The 24,133-nt window shown below is 43.0% G+C and overlaps 1 protein-coding gene across 1 annotated transcript in view; it reads left to right on the forward strand.

The window, feature by feature from the left end:
- Positions 1 to 24,133, forward strand: part of AGPAT5 (1-acylglycerol-3-phosphate O-acyltransferase 5) — a 52,735-nt gene that overhangs the window by 463 nt on the left and 28,139 nt on the right. Inside the window, exons 2-6 of the mRNA XM_077746211.1 lie at positions 4,297 to 4,318; positions 10,284 to 10,297; positions 15,519 to 15,588; positions 19,082 to 19,197; positions 21,691 to 21,780. Coding sequence (XP_077602337.1) covers positions 4,297 to 4,318; positions 10,284 to 10,297; positions 15,519 to 15,588; positions 19,082 to 19,197; positions 21,691 to 21,780 — 312 coding nt within the window. The remainder of the gene's footprint in view (positions 1 to 4,296; positions 4,319 to 10,283; positions 10,298 to 15,518; positions 15,589 to 19,081; positions 19,198 to 21,690; positions 21,781 to 24,133) is intronic.

Consider the following 24,133-nt stretch of genomic DNA (forward strand, 5'->3'; position numbering starts at 1 on the left):
CCCTCGCGGCCCGCCCCGCCAGCGGGGGACTTCAGGGTCGCTCCGCTCCGCCCGGCAGATCGGGCGCCCGGGACGCGTGCCGCCCCCGGCCCTCCCGCCGCGAGGGCCGTCCCACGTTCCTTGCGGGGTTTGGCCCCATGCTGCCTTGCAGGCACCCCAAGAGCGCTAGGATCGTGGAGGGCTTGGAGCTCTGTTGCTCGTCGGCTACAAGTGGCATCAGCCGTCCCCTGTCCCCGGGTTTTGTGACTGTCTGCCTGCCCTGGGTCGGTGCAGATGAACATTTAAGTAGGGCAGGCGGGGTGACAGTTTTTGGCGTTTGGTCTAAGAACATTGGTAACGTTAGAAGTCGACAGGGCGCTTTTCAAAGTCGGAGCCCTGGTCTTGAAACAGATCGGTGTTACTGTTTGGACAACAAGTACAACTTTGTTTTTGCGTTCTTTCCCAGTGTGAGTGAAGGCCGGACGAGGAAGTTAATACATTTGTTACTGTAGAAGCCCTGGCGTATTTAAAATTCTTACCAACTTACACTAGGCTTCAGTGTGTGGCTGATTTTTTTTTGTCTGATGACCTATCTTCTGTTACTTTGTGAAGATTGGATCTTTAAATTTGTGGGGGGCGGGGGAATGTATAGGACCCTCTTAACTGTAGTTATTTGAACTCTCTTTTACAAAAATAACAGTTGGGAATTTTTCTTTTATTTCCCAATCTGAACAAAAGAGCTTGATTCTTGGTTCTTCCTTATATTCAGTTCGTCCTTTCCACCCCCTCCCCCTTGGTCAGGGTCGGGATGGAGGGAATGCCATGGCATTGGTTTTGTGTTTTTGCCTTTTTTTCTCCCCAGAGCAGCTGTTTTCACCCTGCTGTCCACCAGCGACTATTTTCAGTTTGCAGTTGCACTGCTGTGGATCCCTGATGACTGGGAGTTTGCCCCAGTTGGAGGTTGTTTGGGGGAAGGGAAGTAGGAGAAGCCAGGGCCTACATTTAAACCAGCGAGTCTCTAAGTGCTTCTCAGGAAAGAAAGCTTGCTCTCTCTCTCAGATCATGGTTTCCTGTTGACTTTTAAAATGGGCTTCATTTAAAATTTTCACAAATTTGGGTCAGTCGTTTACACCCTGTGCTCTCGCTTCGCCACATTGGTTTAAACGCCTGGCTTTATCATGATTAAATCTTTAATTTCAGTTCATTTGAGAGCTGGCCTGGGCTGGGACACAGAGGGAACATAGGACCAAGTCACTTACCTCTTTAGAAAAATAGTGCTTTCTGTGGCGGATTAGTTTATTTTTGTTCAGAGAATAGAGCATGTTCCATGCAGTGTAATGTATAATATACCAGTGAGTTTCCCATTTTAAAAATGATTGCAAACTTTCAGAGTTCCTAAATTGTGTGGCTTACCTTATACCTTGTTCAGCGTGGACCTCCAGTTTAAGTTTGTTTTTCTTTTACGTTTGTTTATTTTGAGAGAGAGACAGAAAGAGTAGAGGAGGCTCCCACTGTCAGGGAAGGCTCCACGCAGTCGGCGCAGAGCCCGACACGGGGCTCAAACTCATGAACCACCCCGAGATCGTGACCTGAGCTGAAACCCAGGGTCGGACGTTTAACTGACAGAGCCACCCAGGCGCCCCGGGTTTAAGCTGAGTTCTCAGCACATGGGTTTTTAAAAATTTAATCTGTTGGGCAGTAAGTTCTAGGAAGGAACCCACACTAAATAAAACTTTGGCTTCTCCCTGAGGGCCATCAAATATCCTTTTATAAATGCATGAACGACAGCATCCAGGATAATCAAGGAAAGGGATATATTTATGAGGCCAGGTTGTCACCTGACTCTTACTTTTACTTAACTAATTTTCATCAGTGACTTTGTCATTGTAAAGTTTTGGTTAAAATTTTAGCCGTTTTCCTTATTTTGCTAAGGGGCTTTATTCCCCCTTGGTTGTTTATCACCTCTAATTTGCAAAGACCAAAAATGATCCTTATTGCTGCACTGTATAAAATTTAATTTAAGAGGATATAGGTTTTTGAATGCAAAGAAGTTCACCATTAAAGTATATGCATTGTAGAAATATATTTAAATTAGAATTTTTTTCTTACCCCCTTCCGCCTGGCCATCAGCAGTTTGATCTCTGTATTTATGGGTCTGTTTCTTTTGTGTTTGTTTTTTAGGTGATGCATATAAAGTGAAACCGTATGGTGTTTGTTTTTCTCGATATGATTTATTTCACTTTGCGTAGTACCTTTTGCATCTATCCATGCAGGATTATTCCTTTTTATGGCTGAGTAATATTCCAGTGTGTGTATATGTGTGTAGCACATCTTTCTCTATCCATTTGTCTCAGAATGCTTCCATATCTTGGCTATTATAAACAATGCCGGAATAAACATAGGGTGCATCATGTATCTTTGATTAGTGTTTTCGTTTTCTTTGAGTAAATACCCAGTAGTGGAATTACTGGATCCGATCCTATTTCTCTTTTTAACTTTGGGAGGAATCTCCATACTGTTTTCCACAGTCACTGCCTCCGTTTACATTCCCAGCAACAGTACACGGAGGGTTCCCTTTTCTCCACATCCTCGCCAAAACTTTATTATTGTCTTTTTGATACTAGCCATTCTACAGGTGTAATGTGGTATCTCATTGTGGTTTTCATTTGCATTTACCTGTTAATTAGTAATGTTGACCCTAAATTAGAATGTTTGTAAATGGCCTTTTAATGCTTTTTAAATCTAGGTTAAAAAAGAAATGGTTCATGGTAGTGTAACAATATTTTTTTATGCATAAAGTTTTTAAGCTGAAGAAACATAGGTCCATAAAATTCATTATTTGTGCTTGGCAGGTAAGCCTATTCCAGCAGGTATACTTGAATGTTCTTTTGGATTTTAGGTAAATATCTGTTCTTTCATACTTCTACTTTATTTTCATACGCATCAAAAACAAAACTTTTTTTGAGAGAGCGCATGAGCAGGGTGTAGGGGGAGAAGGAGAATCTTAAGCAGGCTGTATGCTCAGTGCAGAGCCTGACACGGGGGCTCGATCCCATGACCCTGGCATCGTACCCGAGCCAAAATCCGGAGTTGGACGCTCAACTGACTGAGCCACGCAGGCTCCCTTCACATGCGTTTTCGACACAGGAGAACATTTCAATCACTGTTACTAAAATTACCATTTATAACTTCATTATCCTTTTAGGTTCTCCTAGAATCTTACTAGTACTGAGATTCAACTGCGTACCCTCACCATTTACTTTGGAATAAGCAATCAGGGTTTTAAAAGTTTTGGGGCACCTGGGTGGCTCAGTCAGTTAAGCATCTGACTTCAGCTCAGGTCATGATCTTGCGGTTCAGAGGTTCGAGCCCTGCATCAGGCTCTGTGCTGGCAGCGCAGAGCCTGGAGCCTGCTTTGGATTCTGTGTCTCCCTTTGTGTCTGCCCCTGCCCCGCTCAAGCTCTGTCTCTCTCTCTGTCTCTCTCTCTAAAAAATAGACATTAAAAAAATTAAAAAGGATTTTAAAAGTTTCATGTATCTCTCAACTTGAGACTCACTGAAAATCAGCACACACCTCTTTATCCTTTTGAGGGGCACCGATTCAAAAAATTATGTTCTTTTCTGTTGCTGCCATAACAAATCCCTTCCAATTTCGTGACTTAAAACAAGAGAAATTTTTTCTCCCAGTTCCAGAGGCCAGATGTCTGAAATCAGGGTGTTTGCTGGCTTACCCTCCGACCTGAAGCTCTGCGGCAGTGTCCTTCCGTCAGCTCTTCAGATTCTGGTGGCCGTTGGCATTCCTTGACTTGTGGCCTGGTGGGCCCACAGTCTGCCTCCATGACCTCATCGCCGCTTCTTCTGTCTCAGATGTCCCTCTGCCTTCTCTTCTAAAGACACTTGTCGTGGGTTTAGGGCCCACCCCGATAATCCAGGGTGAGCTCCCCAACTCAGATCCACAAATGCAAAGACCCTTTTCCCAAGTAGGATCGCACTCACCAGGTTACAGGCATAAGACATGGACAGGACAGTCTTTTTATGGGGTCGGCATTCAGCCCACTACGACAGTACCTCAGTTCTGCCTATTCTTGGAGCTGGAGTTCAAGGAAAATTTGGGAAGCTGAAAAGAAAGTGGGGCTTACTGGCAGAGGCAGTGGTGAGGTGAGGACTTGGGCGTCGGAAGGCGATGTGATCACTGTAACCTGTGGTTTCTATCCTGAGATGCCTCCTAAATGTTGAGATTCCCACATAAACAGTGAGTGTACTAGTTACGACAGGTAATGGGAAATCGTAACGTGTTGCTTTGAAAGCTGTTAAAAGTTAATGTATTTTTTTCCTAAATGTCAGAGTTCTTATCTCATTTTCAAAAAAAAATTCTACGCTTTCCCCACCTTCCCATGGAATGCACTCAACACTGATAGTTGATATTGGCGGGACAAAAATATCTGGAGATACGATACATGTCTCCTCATCAACATCTAATCAGTATTTCAGTCACATTTTTTTCCTGCTTAAATCATTTTGTAACATTCAGAATTTCCTTTAAAGTATTTTACATTAATGGCCCTATCTCTTCTTCAAATGCTAACATGATCTATTATAACAACAAAATGTGGACTTTGAGATAAAATAAATTTAGTTTTTCAACTGACCTACTTCAAATATAAAATAGTTCAAAAGACACTGGAAGCAAGATGGAGAATTTATGTCTAAGATTTTGATTTTTTTAATGTGTTCAGTTAGAACACTCTTAAAATCTCTGATAATGCGTACTTTTAATGACAACATTATTTCGAGTTCCTCAGGAACAACCAGGGCTCTCATATTCTAGATCTGGTCTCTAGGACCATTTATAGCTGGTTTTTTTCCTGTGGCTAGTCTGTTAGAATAATGCACGTTTGTTTAGAATGGGAGAAGGGACCTTACGAGTCCTTCTCTTTTTTATCACATCTGGATTCTGTCAGCATTTCTGCTAAAACGTTGCGCAGAGTAGTCTTGAATTATCAGTCGTTCTAAAGAGGATATAAATGTTTTGTATCCTTGATTTCCTTTTTCTCTGCTTATTCATCCTCCACATGAAGACCTTAAAAGACCTTCGGTTACTTCCTTCAGTTGAGCGGAGGTGCAAGGGAGCCAGCCAGATTGGGTCGTGTTTCTGCATTTGCTTGTTTAAGAATGACACAGGCCTTTCAGAGAGGAGATTAAACATTGCCTAAATCAAATAGCGTTTTAGCCTAACACGTTTTAAGTCTGGCTAGGGAATAGACTTCTAAGAAAATCTTAGAGAAATGTAATTAGAACCTAGCTTTTATACTTCCTATAAATAAAGCCCCCCCCCATGAAGCAAGCAAGTTATCATAGGTTACACTGGTGTAAGATTTCTTTCAATGTCTCATTTTTCTATTTTAAATCACAGATACAATAAAACAGTCAAACACTGATGCAGTATTTTGAGAAAGTTAGTTTCCTCTGCCTACACACACTTTTCCCAAATATGCAAGAATTTGCTGTGTAACTTTAGATTTCTTCTCATTAAATGTAAATTGTGGGAAGACTTCCCCAATAAATTCACTTCTTGGATGTTTTTGTTTGTTTTGTTTTTTAGTGTTTGTTTATTTTAGAGAGAGAGCGGGCAGGGGAGGGGTAGACAGAGAGGGGGACAAATGATCCGAAACAGGCTCCACACTGTCAGCACAGAATCCTACCTGCACTGTGCTCGAACTCACGGACCATGAGATCATGACCTGACCTGAAGTTGGACGCTTAATGACTGAGCCCCCCAGGTGCCCTTGGAGGGGTTTATAGTAGCACTCTGTATGCCTGTGACCTGGGGCCACCTCTGTGCTGTCAGGATGAGGAAAAGGAAGGTATGAATCTAAAGATAAAACTTACTTTCCCTCTTTTGTAAATTTGTTTAAATTTGTGGAGCTGAATGAACTGAGGGCTGACTATTCCTAAACGGAGTTAGAAGGTTATTTTTCCTTTTATACTTTTTTTAATTAAAAAATTTTTTAATGCTTATTTATTTTTGAGACAGAGTGTGAGCAGGGGGTGGGGGTGGGGGGCAGAAAGAGAGGGAGACACAGAATCCAAAACAGGCTCCAGGCTCTGAGCTGTCAGCACAGAGCCCGATGCGGGGCTCAAACCCACAGACCGCGAGATGGTGACCTGAACCGGAGTTGGACACTTAACCAACTGAGCCACCCAGGAGCCCTGATACTTGGTTTCTTAAACACAGGTTGTTTAAGAAATATTATAACCCCAAACTAAGTAGTAACTGATAANCCATCCCTCCCTCCATCCATCCCTCCCTCCCTCCTTCGTTCCTACACACAGAATCGGAGTGTGCCCTGCTCCAGGGCCTGTGCTGGGTGCTAGGGATACAGTGGGGAAATCACACACCAGACCCCTCCCCTCACGGAGCCCACCCGCTGGTGGGGGACACAAGTCATCGCAAGAAAATTAAAACGTACTGTGCTCTGTGAGAGTGTTAGGCGAGTGGTTGAAGGGCAGGGGGCTGGGGAATCTTGCTTGCCCAAGCAAGTGACATTTGCATGGAGCTCTGAAAAAGGGCCGGTCTGGGAGGATTTGTAGCAATCCAGGCGAGAGATGGTGGCCAGAGTAATGAGCAGAGTGGAAAGAACCCCAGATCCATTTTCGAGGTACCTGATAGGGCTTTGTGATTGGAAGTGAAGGAAAAAGGAGAGGAAGGGGTTCCTAAGAAACTTGGCATTTAGTGAGTGCCGACTGGGTGCCAGGTGCTGTGTTATACTAGACCAGTCACCCTTACAAGGTAGGCGCCGTTCTTCCCCTTTACCCATTAGAGCTGAGGTGCAGAGAGCTCATGTGTGGTAGCTCTGGCTTCAGGACCCATTTTCCGACAATGCTCTTCTAGGTGCTGTGGTTTTGTTGGTTGAGACGAGATCCCACTCGCGATTTACTCATGGCAGGAACAGTGTGGACCGGCAATTCCAGTAGAGGATGATACTGCAATGGGAGTGTTGGTGTTTGTCAGCTTTGTGACACAGCGATGAAATGGCTGCCTGGATTATTCAAGAAGGCTGTGTCAGTTATTCTGACCTGCTCTGAATTTTACTCCAAACAGGAGTTAAGGATCCTGGCATGCTTAGGAAAAAGAGGCTCTCAGTTGATAACTGAATGAAAATGAAGATTCCTAAGTGTGGAGTTCAAAGCCATCTAAAATCTGCCCTGGCCATCCGTTTTGTCCATTCATTGGCTTTCCTACAGCCCACCTACTGCCTCCTCCCCAGGCCCCCCCCGGGTGCCCTCCACCCCCCCGATGTGTTTTTGGCCATATGCGTTTGGACTAGTCTTCTCAGTATACTTTGTTCCAACTCAGGCCCCAGCTTTTCCTCACCCCCTCCTGGTGTCAGGATCACATACGTGATATTAACATAACATTAGCAAATTTAATGTCTATATTGTCCCCCCTACAAGATTATAACCTTCTGGAGATGGCAGTAAAGAGGAGAATAGCTTGAGTTGAATTTTCCCTTTTAACAAAAGGGTGCATACTCCAGAAACGGGTCTGGGTGGGTTTCTGGGGAAATGTGGAGGTACTTCACTGCTGGTGGGGGTGGGCTCTTGAAGGACCTTACTGGTTGGCAGGTTTTGATCTAACAGGGACTGCAGGTCTAGTGAGTCTAATTGCATTCTTTAACTTAAGTAGAGAAAGGGGAAGGAGCATGAACTGTACCCTCGAAAGCACGACTGGGAAAGAATAATGTCAGACACCTTGTAAAAGAGGGAGTTCCAGGGGCGCCCAGGTGGCTCAGTCGGCTGAATGTTGGACTCTTGGTTTGGGTTCTGATCATGATCTCATGGTTCCTGGGATCAAGGAAGTCTGCTTACAGCATAGAGCCTGCCTGGGATTCTCTCCCCCACCCCTCCCCCACCCTCTCTCTCTTGCAAAAGAAAGAAATAAACTTAAAAAAAATGATAATAAAAGAGGGCATTCTGGAACAGCCAGCATCATAGAGAAACCTTTGCTCACTTGTCAATAAAATCCTGTACTTTTTGCTGCTTTTGAACCTATGCACTTCTCTAAGGTTGATTTTGTTTCCTCTTTCTCTGTGGGAGCCAGCAATGAAAACCTGAAATAAGCAAGTGTTTTCTGGGTGTTTGAGAGGGTGTTGCAGCATGTGGAAGTGGAAGTGGTGTCTGGAAGACAGCTTTATTCTGGCTGGTCTCCAGGTGGGAATTTCAGGAGCACAAAGAAATGAGGGGGTAGGTGATACCTGGAAAGGGACATGGCCTTAAGTGCGAACCACATGTTGGGCACTCGGGTTTCAGATTGAGAACGTCGTCTCTACTCTCCGGTAACACGCAAGCCACTTTAAAAAAGTGTATATGAGATAAATTATTTATAAAAGAAAGAAGTGAATAAAGAGCCGAGGAAACAGAGGAGTCATGCCTGTGAGTCAGGTCACTTGCTTCATGTAGGGAGCACGTGTGCATGAGCAGGTGACTCCGGAAGTTAGGCCCAGCCGAGGGGTGCCAGCGCTTAACGGCTCGCGGGTTGCTGTGCTCCCATTCTCGATTTGAATCTCTGGAGGAAGAAACTTTTTTAGTGTATTATTTGAGAGAGAGAGAGCGGGAGCACACAGAAGGGGCAGAGGGGGGAGGGAGAGTCCCAAGCAGGCTCTGCAGGTCAGCCCAGAGTCGATGCGGGGCTCTGCCCCACCACCGTGACGTCATGACCTAAGTGGAAACGAAGAGTCCCATGCTTAACCGACTGAGCCGCCCAGGTGCTCGCTGAGGAAAGGGTTTTATGTCTTATTTTTTCCTCAAGAGCTTCTTATCTCCGTAGTATTCAGATTGAAAAAATCACGTAAGCTTCTAGTATATGGAATCTTTGCAGAGAATAGTTTTGTACCAGTCGAAAGAGTTTTGGATCTTGGTGTGAGAAACTGAGTGTAATTCCTAGTTGTCTGCCATGGTGTGTCGACCTGAGTAAGTCAGTGTCTCAAGTCCATGCTCTCGTCCTTAAATGGACTACTTCTTTTCATTTTATTTTGAAGAGTAAATGAGATGATATGTGAAACTGCCCGCAATGACTGGTGCACTGTAGATGCTCAGACAAGCACACCCTAGAAGGTAAGGACAATACCAAGAGACATAGATGAGGAACACACAAAAAAGCTTTGTGATCTGTGAGGTTCCATTTACATGTTGCATGATCATTATTTTAGCAAACTGGTCATTAGACAAATGGTTTATATTTTGATCTTGGTTCTGAGGGGCATTGGAATTTTCCTATTCAGTGAAGTGTTGTTTCAGATTGGGCAGAAAAAGACCATAGTTTTTGTATGCATTACGGTAGAAATCTGGTGCTGGTTAACTGTTGATATAGTCGTCCATTGACCTAAAAATACATTTAAAAATTCACTTTAAATGATTATAAACAGAGTGTAATTATATATGTAATCTTGCTAAAACATTTCTTTATACACATTTCTGTGTAATCAGACAGTTTTTTTCCTCTTATTAATCACTTAACACAGTTTTGAATAAAGTTCATTATTGGACAGTAATAATAATAACAGTTAACTTTTGGGGGGATAGTTACTATGTTCAAGGCATTGCATGACTAGTCTCAATAATTTCACCACAACCACATGAGGAGTGGTTGTTGTTATTTATAATCATTTTACTTGTAAAGAAATAGATGAGAGAGCTAAGGTACTTTTGCCTAAGTTCACATAGTAAGGTGATAGACTAGGATTCAAATTCAAGTCATTTTTTTTAATGTTTATTTTTGAGAGAGAGCACTACTGGGGGGTAGGTGGGGTGCAGAGAGAGGGGCAGCACAGAGGATCCAAAGTGGGCTGTTTGCTGTGGGATGCGTACTGAGGAACCATGAGATGATGACCTGAGCTGGAGTGGAGTCCGATGCCCGACCGACTGAGCCACCCAGGTGCCCTTCATATCCAAGTGTTAATTCACATCAAATACTTCAGTCTGGGCCCTTAGTGACTACTGTGTTGCAGTGCAGACGAAGAAAAACTTGTCCTCCACTTGCTTAGGTCTGCAGATTGAACTGACAAAAGCCACATTAACAGGAGAAAAGACCTACACACTTTACTGATGTTAATGTTTTTAGATGCATTGGTGCCTCACAAGAAAGACCTAAAAACCAACAGAAGTGAATAGACTCAGCTTGTGAGTTTATACGTCATTTTAACAAAGGGCAAGTAACTTGTGGAAACATGACTAGGTAGAAAAAAGGCTTTGGACCGTTAGGGCTGGTAAATTGTGGGTAGGTCACTGGGGAATGTATGATAGAGATACGGGTGGTTTAGTAAGGTTTGCTCTGCAGACTCACCGGCTGTCTCCGGTCTTCCTAGCGCTTTAGAAGGAGACACCTTTAGGAATGTGGGTATTAATGTCACCTTCACAAATACAAGTTGTTAATGCCTCAGGCAGAAAAAAGGGGGGTGCGCAGAAGGGGTGTGTGCTTGCCTTTGGCTCAGAATAATCCTTATGCCAAAGTGGCATATTTTGGAGTAGCATACTCTGATCCCCCTCAACAGACTATACTTAAGGACAGTGAGGAAGTTAAAAGAAAATTCACTTTGCACGGTGAAAGAAAATGGATATTATTGACCTAAATGAAGAGTCTATTTTTTTCACAAAGAAAATGCTATACGTCTGTCCATGCGCTGGTGATATTGTCAGTTGGGTACTCTACTGTGTTAAACATATGTGTACTTGAGATTCCATTTCACTATCTTTTTTCAGGATGCAGGAGAGTCTTCAGATTGTTTACATATCATGGGAGAAAATTAAACAATGTGAAGATACGGTCCTGGTGAGGTGAAAGAAGCCTCCATGTCAGTCCAAGCCTTCTTCTTTTTAAAAAAATTTTTTTAAATATTTATTTTTGAGAGAGAGACAGAGTGCAAAAGGAAGAGGGGCAGAGAGAGAGGGAGACACAGAGTCTGAAGCAGGCTCCAGGCTCTGAGCTGTCAGCACAGAGCCTGACGTGGGCTCCAACTCACGAGCTGTGAGATCATGACCTGAGCGGAAGTCGGATGCCCAACTGAGCCACCCAGGCGCCCCAAGTCCACTCCTTCTTCTGACAGCCGGTTTGTTCAGGCATGTTTGACGAGAGCAGAACAGTCACCAGAGTGTCTGTTGCAGTGAAGATAATTATTCAAGGAGCATTTTTATTGGCCCCTTCTAATGAATTAATAAAATGAAAAGAAAAAATAGTTCTTTTTTCTATAGGGACCTTAGATGAGCTTTTAAGAAATGGGTGAGACTAAAATCCAACAATTGTAAATCTAAAAGAGTTAGGAATAACAAAAAGGCCATGCTTTTCATATGCCTGATTTTGAAGGAACAAATTACCTGCAAAAACAGTGATTCATGTGATTTGAAATACGTGTACTCGAAGATTCCCAGACTGCTGCCTAAAAAGTCCCTGGTGCATTAAAAGCATTTTACTGTGTTTATTCCAGAAACTTTTACTGCTGAAAATGAGATACAGTTTTATCTACTTGTGAAAAGTAAAAGTGCAACTTAATGATTCGTAAACTTGTGCTGAAAAGCATCTGAGTGCTGAGCTCTGGGGGTGAAAAATGAAGAGCCTGCCGAGAGGAGCTTACGAACACTAAGGGGCAGGGACCAGCACACGCAGCAAGGGCTGATGCCCCCACAGGAGTGAACGGGGCTTGTCCGGGTGCAAAACGGGGTGTGACTAATCCCGGGCTCTGGGTTAGAAGGCAGGCAGGAAGCTTCAGAGGAGGGAAATGCAGGTGGGGATGTGCTGATCCGAGATGATGACAATGAGAGAGTGCCCGTGGGAGAATTGTCGGGGAGGAAGGCCTGTGATCCTTCCAGCCGGACTTAGACTCAGGTTGCCCTGAGATAGATGACCGGCAGAAAATCAAATTTAATAGGCATATGGACTGGACTCCACACAGGCGAGATTCCAAGGACCGTGAGGCCACAGGAAGCTTACAGGAGCTGAGAGGAGAGGGGTCTGCAGATCCAGAGGGGAGGCCTTTAGCAGGAAGCTGAAAGGAGATGATTTGAAAATCATTGAAAAACAAAGGCTGTCCTCTGATGCAAATGAGTTTCTTAGGTAAAGAGGAGTCTCTGTTTATAGCGCAAGTTCCTGGTACTGGCTCTTTTCAATGCAATTGAGGCTGTTGAGAGAGAGACAGATATCTTTTCCTGCATCTGCTGGGTTTTGATTACTTCGAACTTGAAATAGTCTTTATGCCAAAGTGGTCTATTTTGGGGCAGCCTGCCCTTTTGTGTTTACACGTATGGGTATGTTGTTAATTCTTGTCAACTTTTTTTTTAAATTTAGCGAACGCTACGCCTATCTAACTCATTGCATACTTAATAAGGTAGTAATAGCTGTTAAATATTTTGAGATTCTGCATTCTTAAAACATGAAAATTTTTTCTTCCTCTCCATGTTAGTAAGTTGAAAAACGAACTTTCCACTTAACTGAATGAAAGAAATTTGACAGTTTCAAATTAGAATGCAGTGCCTTTTCTTTAACATCTTGTAAATAAACCAAGTGAAGGACCTGAAAACTGCATATATTTGATATTTAACATTGTAATTAATGCATTCCTTCCTTCAGTTAAGTAACATTTATTCAAACTACCTAATAATGATTTGTAACTATTACAATAAAATTTGTGGTTCATAACTTCATTTACTCTGCTTTTAGATAATTTCAAGTTTTAATTAGGAAGGACTATTTTCTAACTTATTTCTGTTGAATTCCAATTTGTAGTGACAAATGAAAAAATTTAAATAGGCAATCATCCAAATATCTACTTTAAGGTATTATGTTTTGTGAAAGGCTTAAGCTCTTTTGTACCATCTTGCATTTCATTTGGAAATAGCTTTTATTTCAGTGACATACTATTCATATTGAAGAGTAATCTTTAAAAGCATGAATGATGTATTATGTATATTCCCTTAAGTGGCTATGAATTAGGGTTTTTTTTTCCTGAGTTATGTAGCAGTAGAACTACGTTTTCTCTGTTTTGCTCAATTAAATTCATTGCGTATTCTACTTTCTCTAGATACTGTAGAGGCCACTTTTAGGCAAGAGGCTTGAGCAGTGGACACTCCAGCAAGGCAGAAGGCCCCAGAGTGACCACCACGCTGAACACGAAGAGGCTCATTACGTGGCCATAGACACTAACCAATGGGCTGGTGATGGCCCAGCACAGTTATCAAAATAAGGAAAATTCCATAAGCTCCCGTCCTTCTCCCCCCACCCTGTAACTATAACCCGTCACCACCACCTCCTGGAAGACAGTCTCTCGTCTGCTGTCCTGCCTGCCCCCGCTTTCTGCACTGTCTGCATGAAACTTCCATCTCCTTTGCTCTGCCTCAGGTGAATTCTTCCACTGCCTGCGCCGCTGGCCCCCATCTAATCAGCACACACCAGAATTGCTGCAGTCAAGCTAAAATAACACCTTTAATAACGTGTCTGTTACCTGCTTTCTGAGGCTTCAGCCTGGCAGTCTATTAAGCAAGCCCAGGGCACGACAGGAAAAGGAGAGCCTCTTGGATGGCTCCAGTGCCCACTTCAGCTTGGGGGCAGGCAGGTCTCCGAGAGTAGTGACCTTTAAATGCCAGAGTCCCATCAGGGGCCGTGAGCCAAAAAACAGACCGCAGTTGTGAAGCTGCAGTAGTGGAAACTCCATGCATTGTACCCAATGGACTCAAAGCAGTTCTGGCTTATTGGTGAGAGAATGGGGACTGTTCACCGGCAAGAATGCCCTTTTAACCTTACAGAGATCAAACTATTGGTTTAGGCTTTTGTTTTGTTTGTTGACACTGATAGACTTTATTAATAAAAAATTGAGCAAATATCTAAATGGTTATATGTACTATAAATTACATGTATAGCATTGAATAGTTTTCTAAGGAGGATCATAGAAACCTCAGTCTGAGTCCCTGACGTCCAGAACTCTGTGCCCTCTGTTTCCATTTTGTTACAGAGACTCTGGGTTAATGTCATTTTCTATTTCTGTTGTTAAGATATTAATGAAGAATGTTGCCTCCAGTATATTGGTGTAGATACCTAAAAACCTTTAGTTGATTTGTAATCTAGCATAATCCATGATCACAAGGTACAGAAACAAAAATGCTGTGAATAAAAAAATACCACAGTGGCTTCAACTCTTAGAAGTCATGTGTTATTTCTTAAACTGGATGGTGGGTACACAGGTGTCCATTATATGAGTGTTTCTGTAGTTCTGCATGTCTTAAATGTTTTGTAATAAATTCTTAAAGAAGTTAAATATATTTTTAATTTATTATGAAACACTAAAGACATGCAACTATAGAAAAACTCCTATAATGAACACCTATGTGCCCACCATCCAGTTTAAGAAATAACACATGACTTCTAAGAGTTGAAGCCACTGTGGACCCCTCCCTTCCTGGAGGTCATCTGTATCCTGAACTTTCTAGTCCTTTATTTTTTATTTTTTAATTTTCTTAAGTAAACTCCATGTCCAGCACGGGGCTTGAACTCATGACTCTGAGATTGAGTCACACATTCCACCAACAGAGCCAGCCAGGAGCCCCAACGAACTTTCTCTGTTCTTCACAGAGATCCAGAGACTCCTAATCATGAACCATGTTTCCCTGTTACAGAATCAAGGTTTAATCTTCAGTTTGGTATTCAGAAGTCTTTCCCATTCTGGCTCGGATCTCGGTGGGTCTCCCTCCTCGAGCTCACCGGCCCTGCACGTAGCCGTGGTCTGACCGCCATGCAGCCAGCGGTGCCTCAACAAGGCCTCAGAAGCTACCGTTTCCATTTCTTCGTCACCTTTTCATGAACATCCTCCCTTCATCTCATTTGCTGAAATCACACACATTTGCTTCTGCTCCACAGTTGACAGTTCTTTAATATAAAATGTACCATATTTTCATAAAGTTTGCATTGCGTCTCGTTACAGTTGTGTACATGGCTGTTTCTCCCACTACACAGTAGGCTTTTTGAAGGAAGATGTATCTGGGGCACCTGGGTGGCTCAATCAGTTAAGCGGCCAACTTCAGCTCAGGTTGCGATCTCATGGTTCGTGAGTTTGAGCCCCACGTCAGGCTCTGTGCTGACAGCTCAGAGCCTGGAGCCTGCTTCGGATTCTGTGTCTCCCTCTCTCTCTGACCCTCCCCCACTCATGCTCTGTTTCTCTGTCTCAATAATAAGTAAAACATTAAAAAAAAAGATTGAAGACGTATCTTACAAAAATTGTTTCAGGTATTGTAAGCGGTCAGTCAATGCTTGTACTTTTCTCATGAGGATATCGATCATTCTGTTTCACTTCATGACCGTTAACCTGCTCTGTACTTAACTACTCTAAACATGTGCCATTTATGGTCTCTGATGCTCCTAAGAGAAATCTAATTTTTGTTAATCATGGATAGAGATATTCGTGACATTGTCGATTCTTTGACAGTGTTCTGTTTGGTTTGTTACAGTAGTACATGTTTTGAAATATTAAAGTAATGTTTCCTTTTGTTTTATCTTTTAGATACTGCTATATGGAGATTTGCCAAAAAACAAAGAAAACATAATATATTTAGCAAATCATCAAAGCACAGGTTTGTATTTCATTTGCATGAAATTTAGGTTTTCTACAGAAAGTAGATGGGCTTGCAAAGGGATGTTTTTATGTCTTTAAATGGAGTGTTCTGTTAAAACATGAATGTTCAATGTAGACGTTACATCGTGATCTTATATTTTCACAATTTTACTTCTTTTGAAAGTCAGGAGTATGAAACTGAATTTTCCTAAACTTACCTTTCTCCTTCGGATGGGTGTAAATAAGCCCTTTTCATTCACTTATTCTGTTTCTTTGAATAGTTCTTTAAATAATGTATGCATTTGTTTTGTAAGTTATGTTTCTGGAAGTAAAACTGGGCCCAAGTGTATACACATTGTACATATTTGACTGTTAAGGTGCAGAAAGGTTGTGCTGATAAGTGACTGCCCCTCCCCTAAAGACACCACTGTATTAATTTCTAACATCTGTAGTTCCTTTTGCCTCGTCAAATGTTTTGGTTTAATTATAGCTTGCTGTTCTGTCCAAAGAAACACAGAAGACTCTGGTCTTTGATTGTAGTACAGTATATAGTTTAAGGCACTTTTAAAAAAAACATATTTTGAAATAATTACAGATTCTCAACAAGTTGCAAGAATAGTCTACGGACTCCCACGACCTCTTAATCAGTTTCCCCCAGGGATGACGTGTTATGTAGCTGCTGTACACTGTCACAACCCAAGAAATCGACACTGGTTAAGGCACTTTTTAGTTCTACAGATATTTCAGTCCAACGAAAATCCCACTTGTTTTTATCAAACCTGTAACCACTTCTGATGCGCGCTCGCTGAAGGCCGTTTTTATTGCTTTAAAAAGGACGGGACCTGGGAGCGCAGAGCCCCACCACGTGACGGGGGCTGTGCCCTAACAGGGATCACATCTGCCGGCCGGCTCTTTATCGTCTTCCTGTCAACTGTGTCTCTTTGTGATTTTGTTGCTTTGATCACCACCCCTGCCCTAGGCGAGGAAGAGGAGGGCGAACGGGTTGAAGTGCAGTTTTCTCCATTTCACTCATTGATGATGTGCTCTGTTTTTGCGGGACGAGGGTCGGCCGGAGTTTTGAGGCAGCTGCGCAGCCGGGCGGCNAGGTGACATTTGTCTTGACTGACCACACATGTGGTGAGTAGATGATCATAAGAAGGCTTGGGTTTGTGGTCAGACCGTTGCTCATAGGCTGTTCTGCACCAGCTCATGTGACGGCACGCACATGACCCAGCTTCTTAGCCTTGCCCGTAGTGGGTGGGCGATGTCTCCTGCTCAGGTTCTTGGGCGATTTACATAGGCCAGCCCCTGGTTTCCCAGCCTGCCTGGGTCATGGGGGNGATGATGATGATGATGATGATGATGATGATGGCAGCAGCGGCTAACGAGTGAGCGATGTGCTGAACACACAGGTGCTTCTGCCCGGTGTCTCTGTGACCTTGGACGTGTTGTTACATAACATAGGTGAGGAAAGCCTGACTCTTCTAGGTGTCCCTCCTCACTGCCCTCTCCTCTGTAACAAATTCATGGGAACGATGACACTGCCTTGGCTGGATCACTGTTGAGGAATTCCTACATAGCCACATTTCTTGATGTCTTCATGAGTGTATTCATGCCAGAACACAACATGTGAATCGTTAACTGTAAAGGTCCCTGTTACCGTCTCCACTTTCAGTAACTCCATTGCTATCTAGAAACCCTCTCAGAAACCGAGTTGAGAATAAACAGGAAAAGTAAAGGTCATCGAGTAGCAAAAATTGATGCGCAAAGTGTGTATGTTTTGACTACGTCAGTTAGGTCTTAAGCTTTTCCACTAAAATTTGCAGAAGTTTAAAGTCCTAGCCTAGGAGAGCTAATACCGACGTGACCATTTCACACTCCGTCTTCGGAGTTCTCGGGAGATGCGATCTCGGCCGTGTATAGCATGGTTATTTCAATATAAAAATGTGTTAGGAAAATCCACACTTAAAAAAGTAATTGTTCCAGGAAAAGATACCCTATCTTGTTTTTAGCCTTTGATTTAGAATCCCAAATACATCCCAGGAGGTATTACAGCCTTGGAACCATACATTTAGTTCCCAGAGTTTATTTACACTAAGTACCGTTATAACAAGCTGGATCCTGGTTTCCAGGACATAATTAGAAAGAGAGGTGTTTATCGGTATTCTTTAGGTGATTTTAGTGGGAAGGAAGGGGATTGAGAGTTGGCCTCCATAGGAAGTTACATGCTGGACGTGGCTTCTAGGGGTCCTTGCTCAGAGGGACCAAGGAGAGCTGTAATAGAATTCATGCATGTAATTGTAACTTAAATCCTCGAGAAAGAACTTGTGAATGAGAAAAAAGATTAAAAAGAGGTTTATAATGATAAAATGTTTTTCCACAAGAATAATTTTTGGAGTTCCAGTTGCGAAGTGTTCGGGGTAGCCTCTCTGGTTACCTATCTGGGTTCTGGGTATCTATCGTTTTTGGTTTAAACTAACGCTAACTCCTTTACTTCCCAGGCTTTTATTTGCTCTAGATTTTATTTTAACATTTTCCCCTCTAATTCAGTCCTGTCGTCCTGGCTCCTGAGGCCCTGGTTACACTTGTGGTAGTAGGACTCTCTATTTTTGAGAGATTCTTACCAATTTGTTTTTTTCAAACATCCCATCCTCTGGTTCAGTTTTCATTCTTCTCAAAGAGACGGGGTACTTTGTAGCCCTTTGCTTCCCAAGCCGAATCTTCTGGGCTTCAAGACTTTCTACTCTTTGCCCCCTTCGCTTCACTTCCCCTGACCCTTCACACCGTGTCCTGTTTACCATCTTCTGCACACGCTTGCCCGGGTTCTGGCTCATTGCTTCGGCAAGGGCTAGTCCTGTTGGGAATTTCTTCTCTCTTCCCAGAAGTTTTGTCCATCACACTCGTATCTTCTTATTTTTATTTTTGTGACCTTTTAGTAGTGACTTACCTGTGTAATTAGAGTTACTAGCAGCCTGGGTCTGTGTCCTGTGGTTCTGTGAGGAGCACTCGTCTGCCCAGCACAGCCGTGAGCTTCAGCCGGTGTTCGTTCTGACATTACAGCCTAGGATTGTGTCCTGAAATCCATCAGTCGGATACAGTGTCCTTGGCTTTTGTTGTTCACGTACAAACACATATACAGTACTTAGTTGCGCTTAACCATTTCCTTCGAACTTTGTCCTGTTTTTTAGACTAAGAATTAGAGGAGCTTTATTCCTCGTTCACACCACGTTTGTGTCACTTGTGGTGATTTGTGACTTCTTTGCATTTTATCTCTGAAATAAAAAGCCTTTCAAGAAATGCAGGGAAAAAAACACCAACAAAGAAAACAAAAAACTGGAATTTGTAATTTTTAAATGTCTGCATTTGTTACAAAGTAATTTTAGAGTTCTAATCATATTTTGAAAGTGTATTCCTAGTATAATCTTGTGAAGACGCTCTTTCCGTTTCTGTGAAGGGAATGCCGCAATTTACAAATGGGTCATTTATGCACTAATTGGGTTGTGTCTTTGCAGTTGACTGGATTATTGCTGATATTTTGGCCATCAGGCAGAATGCGCTGGGACATGTACGCTATGTGCTGAAAGATGGGTTAAAGTGGCTTCCCCTGTACGGGTGTTACTTTTCTCAGGTAACTTTTCCATACTCTTTTCATTATATACGTAGCTTATAAAAACTGTAGATTTGGAAAGCTAACATGCACTTAAATGTATAGGTTGTTTTGTTTATTTTTTAGGTTTAATGACTTATTCCAAATGGAAGTCATTTTATTTGGCATTTTTAATGGTGCGTATTTATATACATGCCTGATCACCCAGGTGGTTACACAGCATAAATACAAATGTACAAAAATCCAACAACTAGGAAAATTTAAAGGCACAGAATTTGGAAGATGATTACCTTAAACTAATAGTAAAAATTAATCACGATCTGTAAGATATTAAAAAACAGGAGCTGTATATGCAAAGTGCTTAGCATGAGTGTCAGATACATAATAAATATTTAATAAATGATACTTTCCAAATATTTAATAAATGATGTTTACTTCTCAAGCCTTAACTTTGGTCAAGAGACTTACCTGCTCAAAAATGTGTGCTTCTCAGCTGTGTTAGGTCCTAGCTCCCCCCCCCGCAGGGCATTCACAGTCCACCCTGACCTATTTCTCTGGAACCCACCTTGCTTTTCTAGCCTGAATTGGTTTCCCCCTCCCTGTCCTCCTTCAGGCTGTCCCTTTAGTTTGAGGAAGATGCTCTCTGCCTCCGAGGCCCAGTTTGGATGCTATCATGAAACCCTTCCTGCGCCTGGACGTTTCCTCCGCCCTGCTTTTGTCTTAGGCTGTCTTTATTATTACACTCCTCAGATTCTCCTGTTATCATTCTTGTATATATGTTTTACTGCACCAATAATTTTTAAGTTCCTTAAGGGAAGATACCTTTTGTAGTTTCCAAATACCTGGGAAAGAGCCCAGTTATTTTTGAAATAAAACAGACTTTAATAAGCAAGTTAAACACATATCTGAAGAATAGACATAAGGTCTCTCCCACCTCGGGGAAATTTTACTCGTGGTATATGCATCCTGTGGCTTTTAATTCGAATGAATTGGTAAAGAGGGAGTGTGTTCCCATCAGTCCTGTCTGGACAGACAGCGATGGGCATTCTGCGGAGCACCTGAGGGTTTTCTGCTGCACGTGGGCCAACCAGTTGCTGCCTGGAAGGCCACCCCACCGCCTCCCCGCTTTAGGTCTTCCCTTCCTTGCTTCTTCCCGTGTGTTTCCCGTTCTTCTGGGTTACAACAGCCCAGTTCAGCCAGCAGGCTTATTTTACAGATCAGTTCAAATTAGCACAAGCGAGTACAAATAATATGGTGGCTCGATAAAAAGTTTTGATGAAATACATGGTACACTTACCGAGCTTAAGTAAGTTACCTTCATGTGCGTGAAAGTGCCTGTGTCCGTCGGCCAGGGCTGCCCCGACACAGTACCACAGACTGTCTCAAATGACAGACATTTCCGCCGCATGGCCCTCGAGGCTGGGGGTTCCCGATTCACGTGTCGTCAGGATTGCGTTTTCCTGCCGCCTCTCTTCTTGGCTTGGAGTTGGCTGCACTGTGTCTTCCTGTACACGTACCTGTCGTGCCCTGATCTCCTCAGATAAGGCACAGTCCCGGGGACTTACCCATAGGACCTCATCAACCTGGTTACTTTCTTAAATGCCCCACTCCACATAACATCACTTTGGGGGTTAGGGCTTCAACATGCAAATTTTGGAGGAACACAGTTTGTGCTCATAGCAGTGCTACATAGACATCTGTAGCTGGGTCGGTTTTAAAAATCCCTAAAGATCTGGGCACGTGGGTGGCTGAGTCAGTTAGGCGTCCCACTTGGGCTCAGGTCATGATCTCGCAATCTGTGGGTTCGAGCCCTGCATCGGGCTCTGTGCTGACAGCTAACTTTGAGCCTGGAGCCTGCTTCAGATTCTGTGTCTCCCTTTCTCCACCCCTCCCCTGCTCGCGCTCTGTCTGTCTCTCAAAGGTAAATGAACATTTATAAAAATTCCCAAAAGATCATGACTATTGACGTTTCGTGGACACTTTTAGTGATTGTGCGTCATTGAAAAAATCGAAAGCTAAGAACTGTCTTACTGATCGAGTTTTTTATTTAAAAAATGTATTTTTGAGAAAGCATTTTTGCCAACAAAAATATATGTTCCTCTATTTTCTAGTACTCTGTAGCATGTAGTTTTTATTTCAGTTATGTTGGAACATAGGGGAATTTTCTGCTGAATGTTTATTACATGGTAATATTTCAGTGTATTAAGAATAGTTTAATTCCTAGATGTAATTTTATACTTTTGGGAAGTAAAGTTACCTTTTGGGCCATTGGATATTTTAATACTAAATACCCTCCCCCCCCCCCCCATTTTTCCCNGTTTTTATTTCAGTTATGTTGGAACATAGGGGAATTTTCTGCTGAATGTTTATTACATGGTAATATTTCAGTGTATTAAGAATAGTTTAATTCCTAGATGTAATTTTATACTTTTGGGAAGTAAAGTTACCTTTTGGGCCATTGGATATTTTAATACTAAATACCCTCCCCCCCCCCCAATTTTTCCCATGTGGCAGCATGGAGGGATCTATGTGAAGCGCAGTGCCAAATTCGATGAAAAGGAAATGAGAAAGAAGCTGCAGAGGTACATGAACGCACAGACTCCAGTAAGATTATGCTCGTTTTTCTTTTCCTTATCGACTCCAGTTTTTAATTTAAAAACTAAATTAGAGTTTAAGAACTGTTTTGAAAATATATTATTCCGTGGGTAACAAACAATTGAGCTTTGTTTAGGCAATAAAAAGCCTCTGAGTACAGGTGAGCAGTTCTTGCGGGCCGTGAGGAAGAGGCGGCGGCCGAGCCGGTCTTGCTGTGGGGCCGTCGGCAAGGTGCTCGGAGGAGCAGCAAGGAGGCTCGTGTCTGGCCGGGAACGGACGTCCGGGCCACACGCGGGACCTTGCCCTTGGGCTCCTCATTGGTTGTCAGGGTTGCGTGTGGTTGCAAAGGAAACAAGGTTTCTGTGTGTCCATGTGAATAGTGGTTGCTTGTATACAGTGAGTTACTTGAAAAGTCAGAAAGAGTACGAAGATCTGCAAATGAAGCATCATTCGGTGTAAATATAATTTGATAAAACTTTGCTCCCTAAAAAAGGATTCTCCATATTTTCTTCGAAGAATGTTAATTGCCGCCCAGTGGCTTTTCCCCAGCTTCATCCGAGGACGGAGGACAGCACCCTGACCACGGCGACACCTTGAGCGGTGTCACCAGCTCTGGGGAGCCCAGCTCGTGCGCCCCGCCGGCTCCCGTTTTCTCTCCGCCTTCCTTCCTCGCCAGGGCTCGTAGGCGGCCCCCAGAGCTCATATTTAAAGCTGAGTTTCCACAGTCAGCTGACAAAGGCCCTGACATTCGTGGGTTTTGCTTTGTCTCGTTGTTTCAACCCACCGTATGAGAGTGCCTCCTGTGTGGGGAGGCCCCGGGGCGGAGCGTAAGGAGGTGACAGTGCTCCTCTCTCTCCCGCTGCAGACCGTCTGCTCCTCTGAACACTGGTACGTTTGCGAGAGCGTTTATAGATCTCCATAAACAGAAGAGATGGGCAATATGTATATTCACTTTTCAAAAAATGATTTAAAATGTCAGAATTAAGGTACCCTTGAGAGAGCCCCCCACTTCTCCCTCCAGCTGCCTGGATCTTCATGTGCCTAACCCATGCGTACAGTCCCCGCTTTCCCACAGACTACAGATTTTTCCATGCTTTCCCCTAATTAACCCTTTCTTTTGTTTCAAGATGCAGTCCACTGTACCCCAGATCCAGTTAACACGTATGTTTTAAGTTGATTATACTTTTCGTGGCATGCGGTACTATATAGTTATTATCAAATCTGCTATTTCTGTGTGATTAATCTTCAAACTTTGTTTCTTTAAATATTGAGGGCATCATTTAAAAGATATATTGAGTCAGTATGTTTTTAGTGATCTCAGTATGTGAAGCCTTTTTTACTGCCAGTTCCTGCTCATGGTACTTTCTTTCCCTGTGTGCTTAGTTATCTTTTTGCTGCTGATTGTATTTGGAAAATTATTTGTAGAAATCACCTCAAAAGCTTAGAAAGTGTCTTCCTCCAAGGAATATTTGCATTTGTTTTAGCTGGGCCCCTTACGGCTTCTCTAGTCTGAGCCCACCGAAACCAAATTCTGACCTTGAGGTTAACTGGACCAAGGTTGCAAATCCGTGTGAGGCTGATTTTGCTCTCTGGTTTATTTTTGCCCCAAGAGTGTAGCCTCTGATGTTCCCTTCAGTCTTTTTCACTCTTTTTTTTTTTTTTTATGTCTTATTTATTTCTGAGACAGACAGCATGAGCAGGGAAGGGGCACAGAGAGAGGGAGACACAGAATCTGAAGCAGCTCCAGGCTCTGAGCTGGCAGTCAGCACAGAACCTGACGCGGGGCCCAAACCCACGAACCGTGAGATCACGACCTGCGCTGAAGTCGGACGCTTAACTGACTGAGCCACCCAGGCCCCCCCACTCTTTTTCACTCTTAATAAAAGATCCATGAGCTTTGATTTTTATTCCCCTCACTTTTCAGTCTGTTAAAGCAAAAGTACATGATACACTTCTGCTTTACTGTGTTTGTGTTCATTTTCGTCTTATTATCTTGTCAGCTCTTTGATAGTTTTAAAATGATGTTGGGGCACCTGGGTGGCTTAGTAGGTTAAGCGTCCGACTTTCGCTTAGGTCATGATCTCGCGGTTCGTGGGTTCGGGCCCCGCGTCAGGCTCTGTGCTGACTGCCAGCTCAGAGCCTGGAGCCTATTTCAGTCTGTGACTCCCTCTCTCTCTGAGCCTCCCCTGCTCACGCTGTCTCTCTCTGTCTCCTAGAAATGAATCAAACAAACAAGCAAACAAAAAGAGTGTTGGCTTTGAAATCCCATTTGTTGAATCTCAGATCTGCCATTTAAACTTTGTTACTTTGTACGAGTCACCTAACTTTTCTAAACTTGTTTTCCTTTTATGTTCAGTCTGTT

Source organism: Crocuta crocuta, unplaced genomic scaffold (assembly GCF_008692635.1).
Source record: "Crocuta crocuta isolate KB4526 unplaced genomic scaffold, BGI_CrCroc_1.0 scaffold1318, whole genome shotgun sequence".
Taxonomy (NCBI): Eukaryota; Metazoa; Chordata; class Mammalia; order Carnivora; family Hyaenidae; genus Crocuta; species Crocuta crocuta.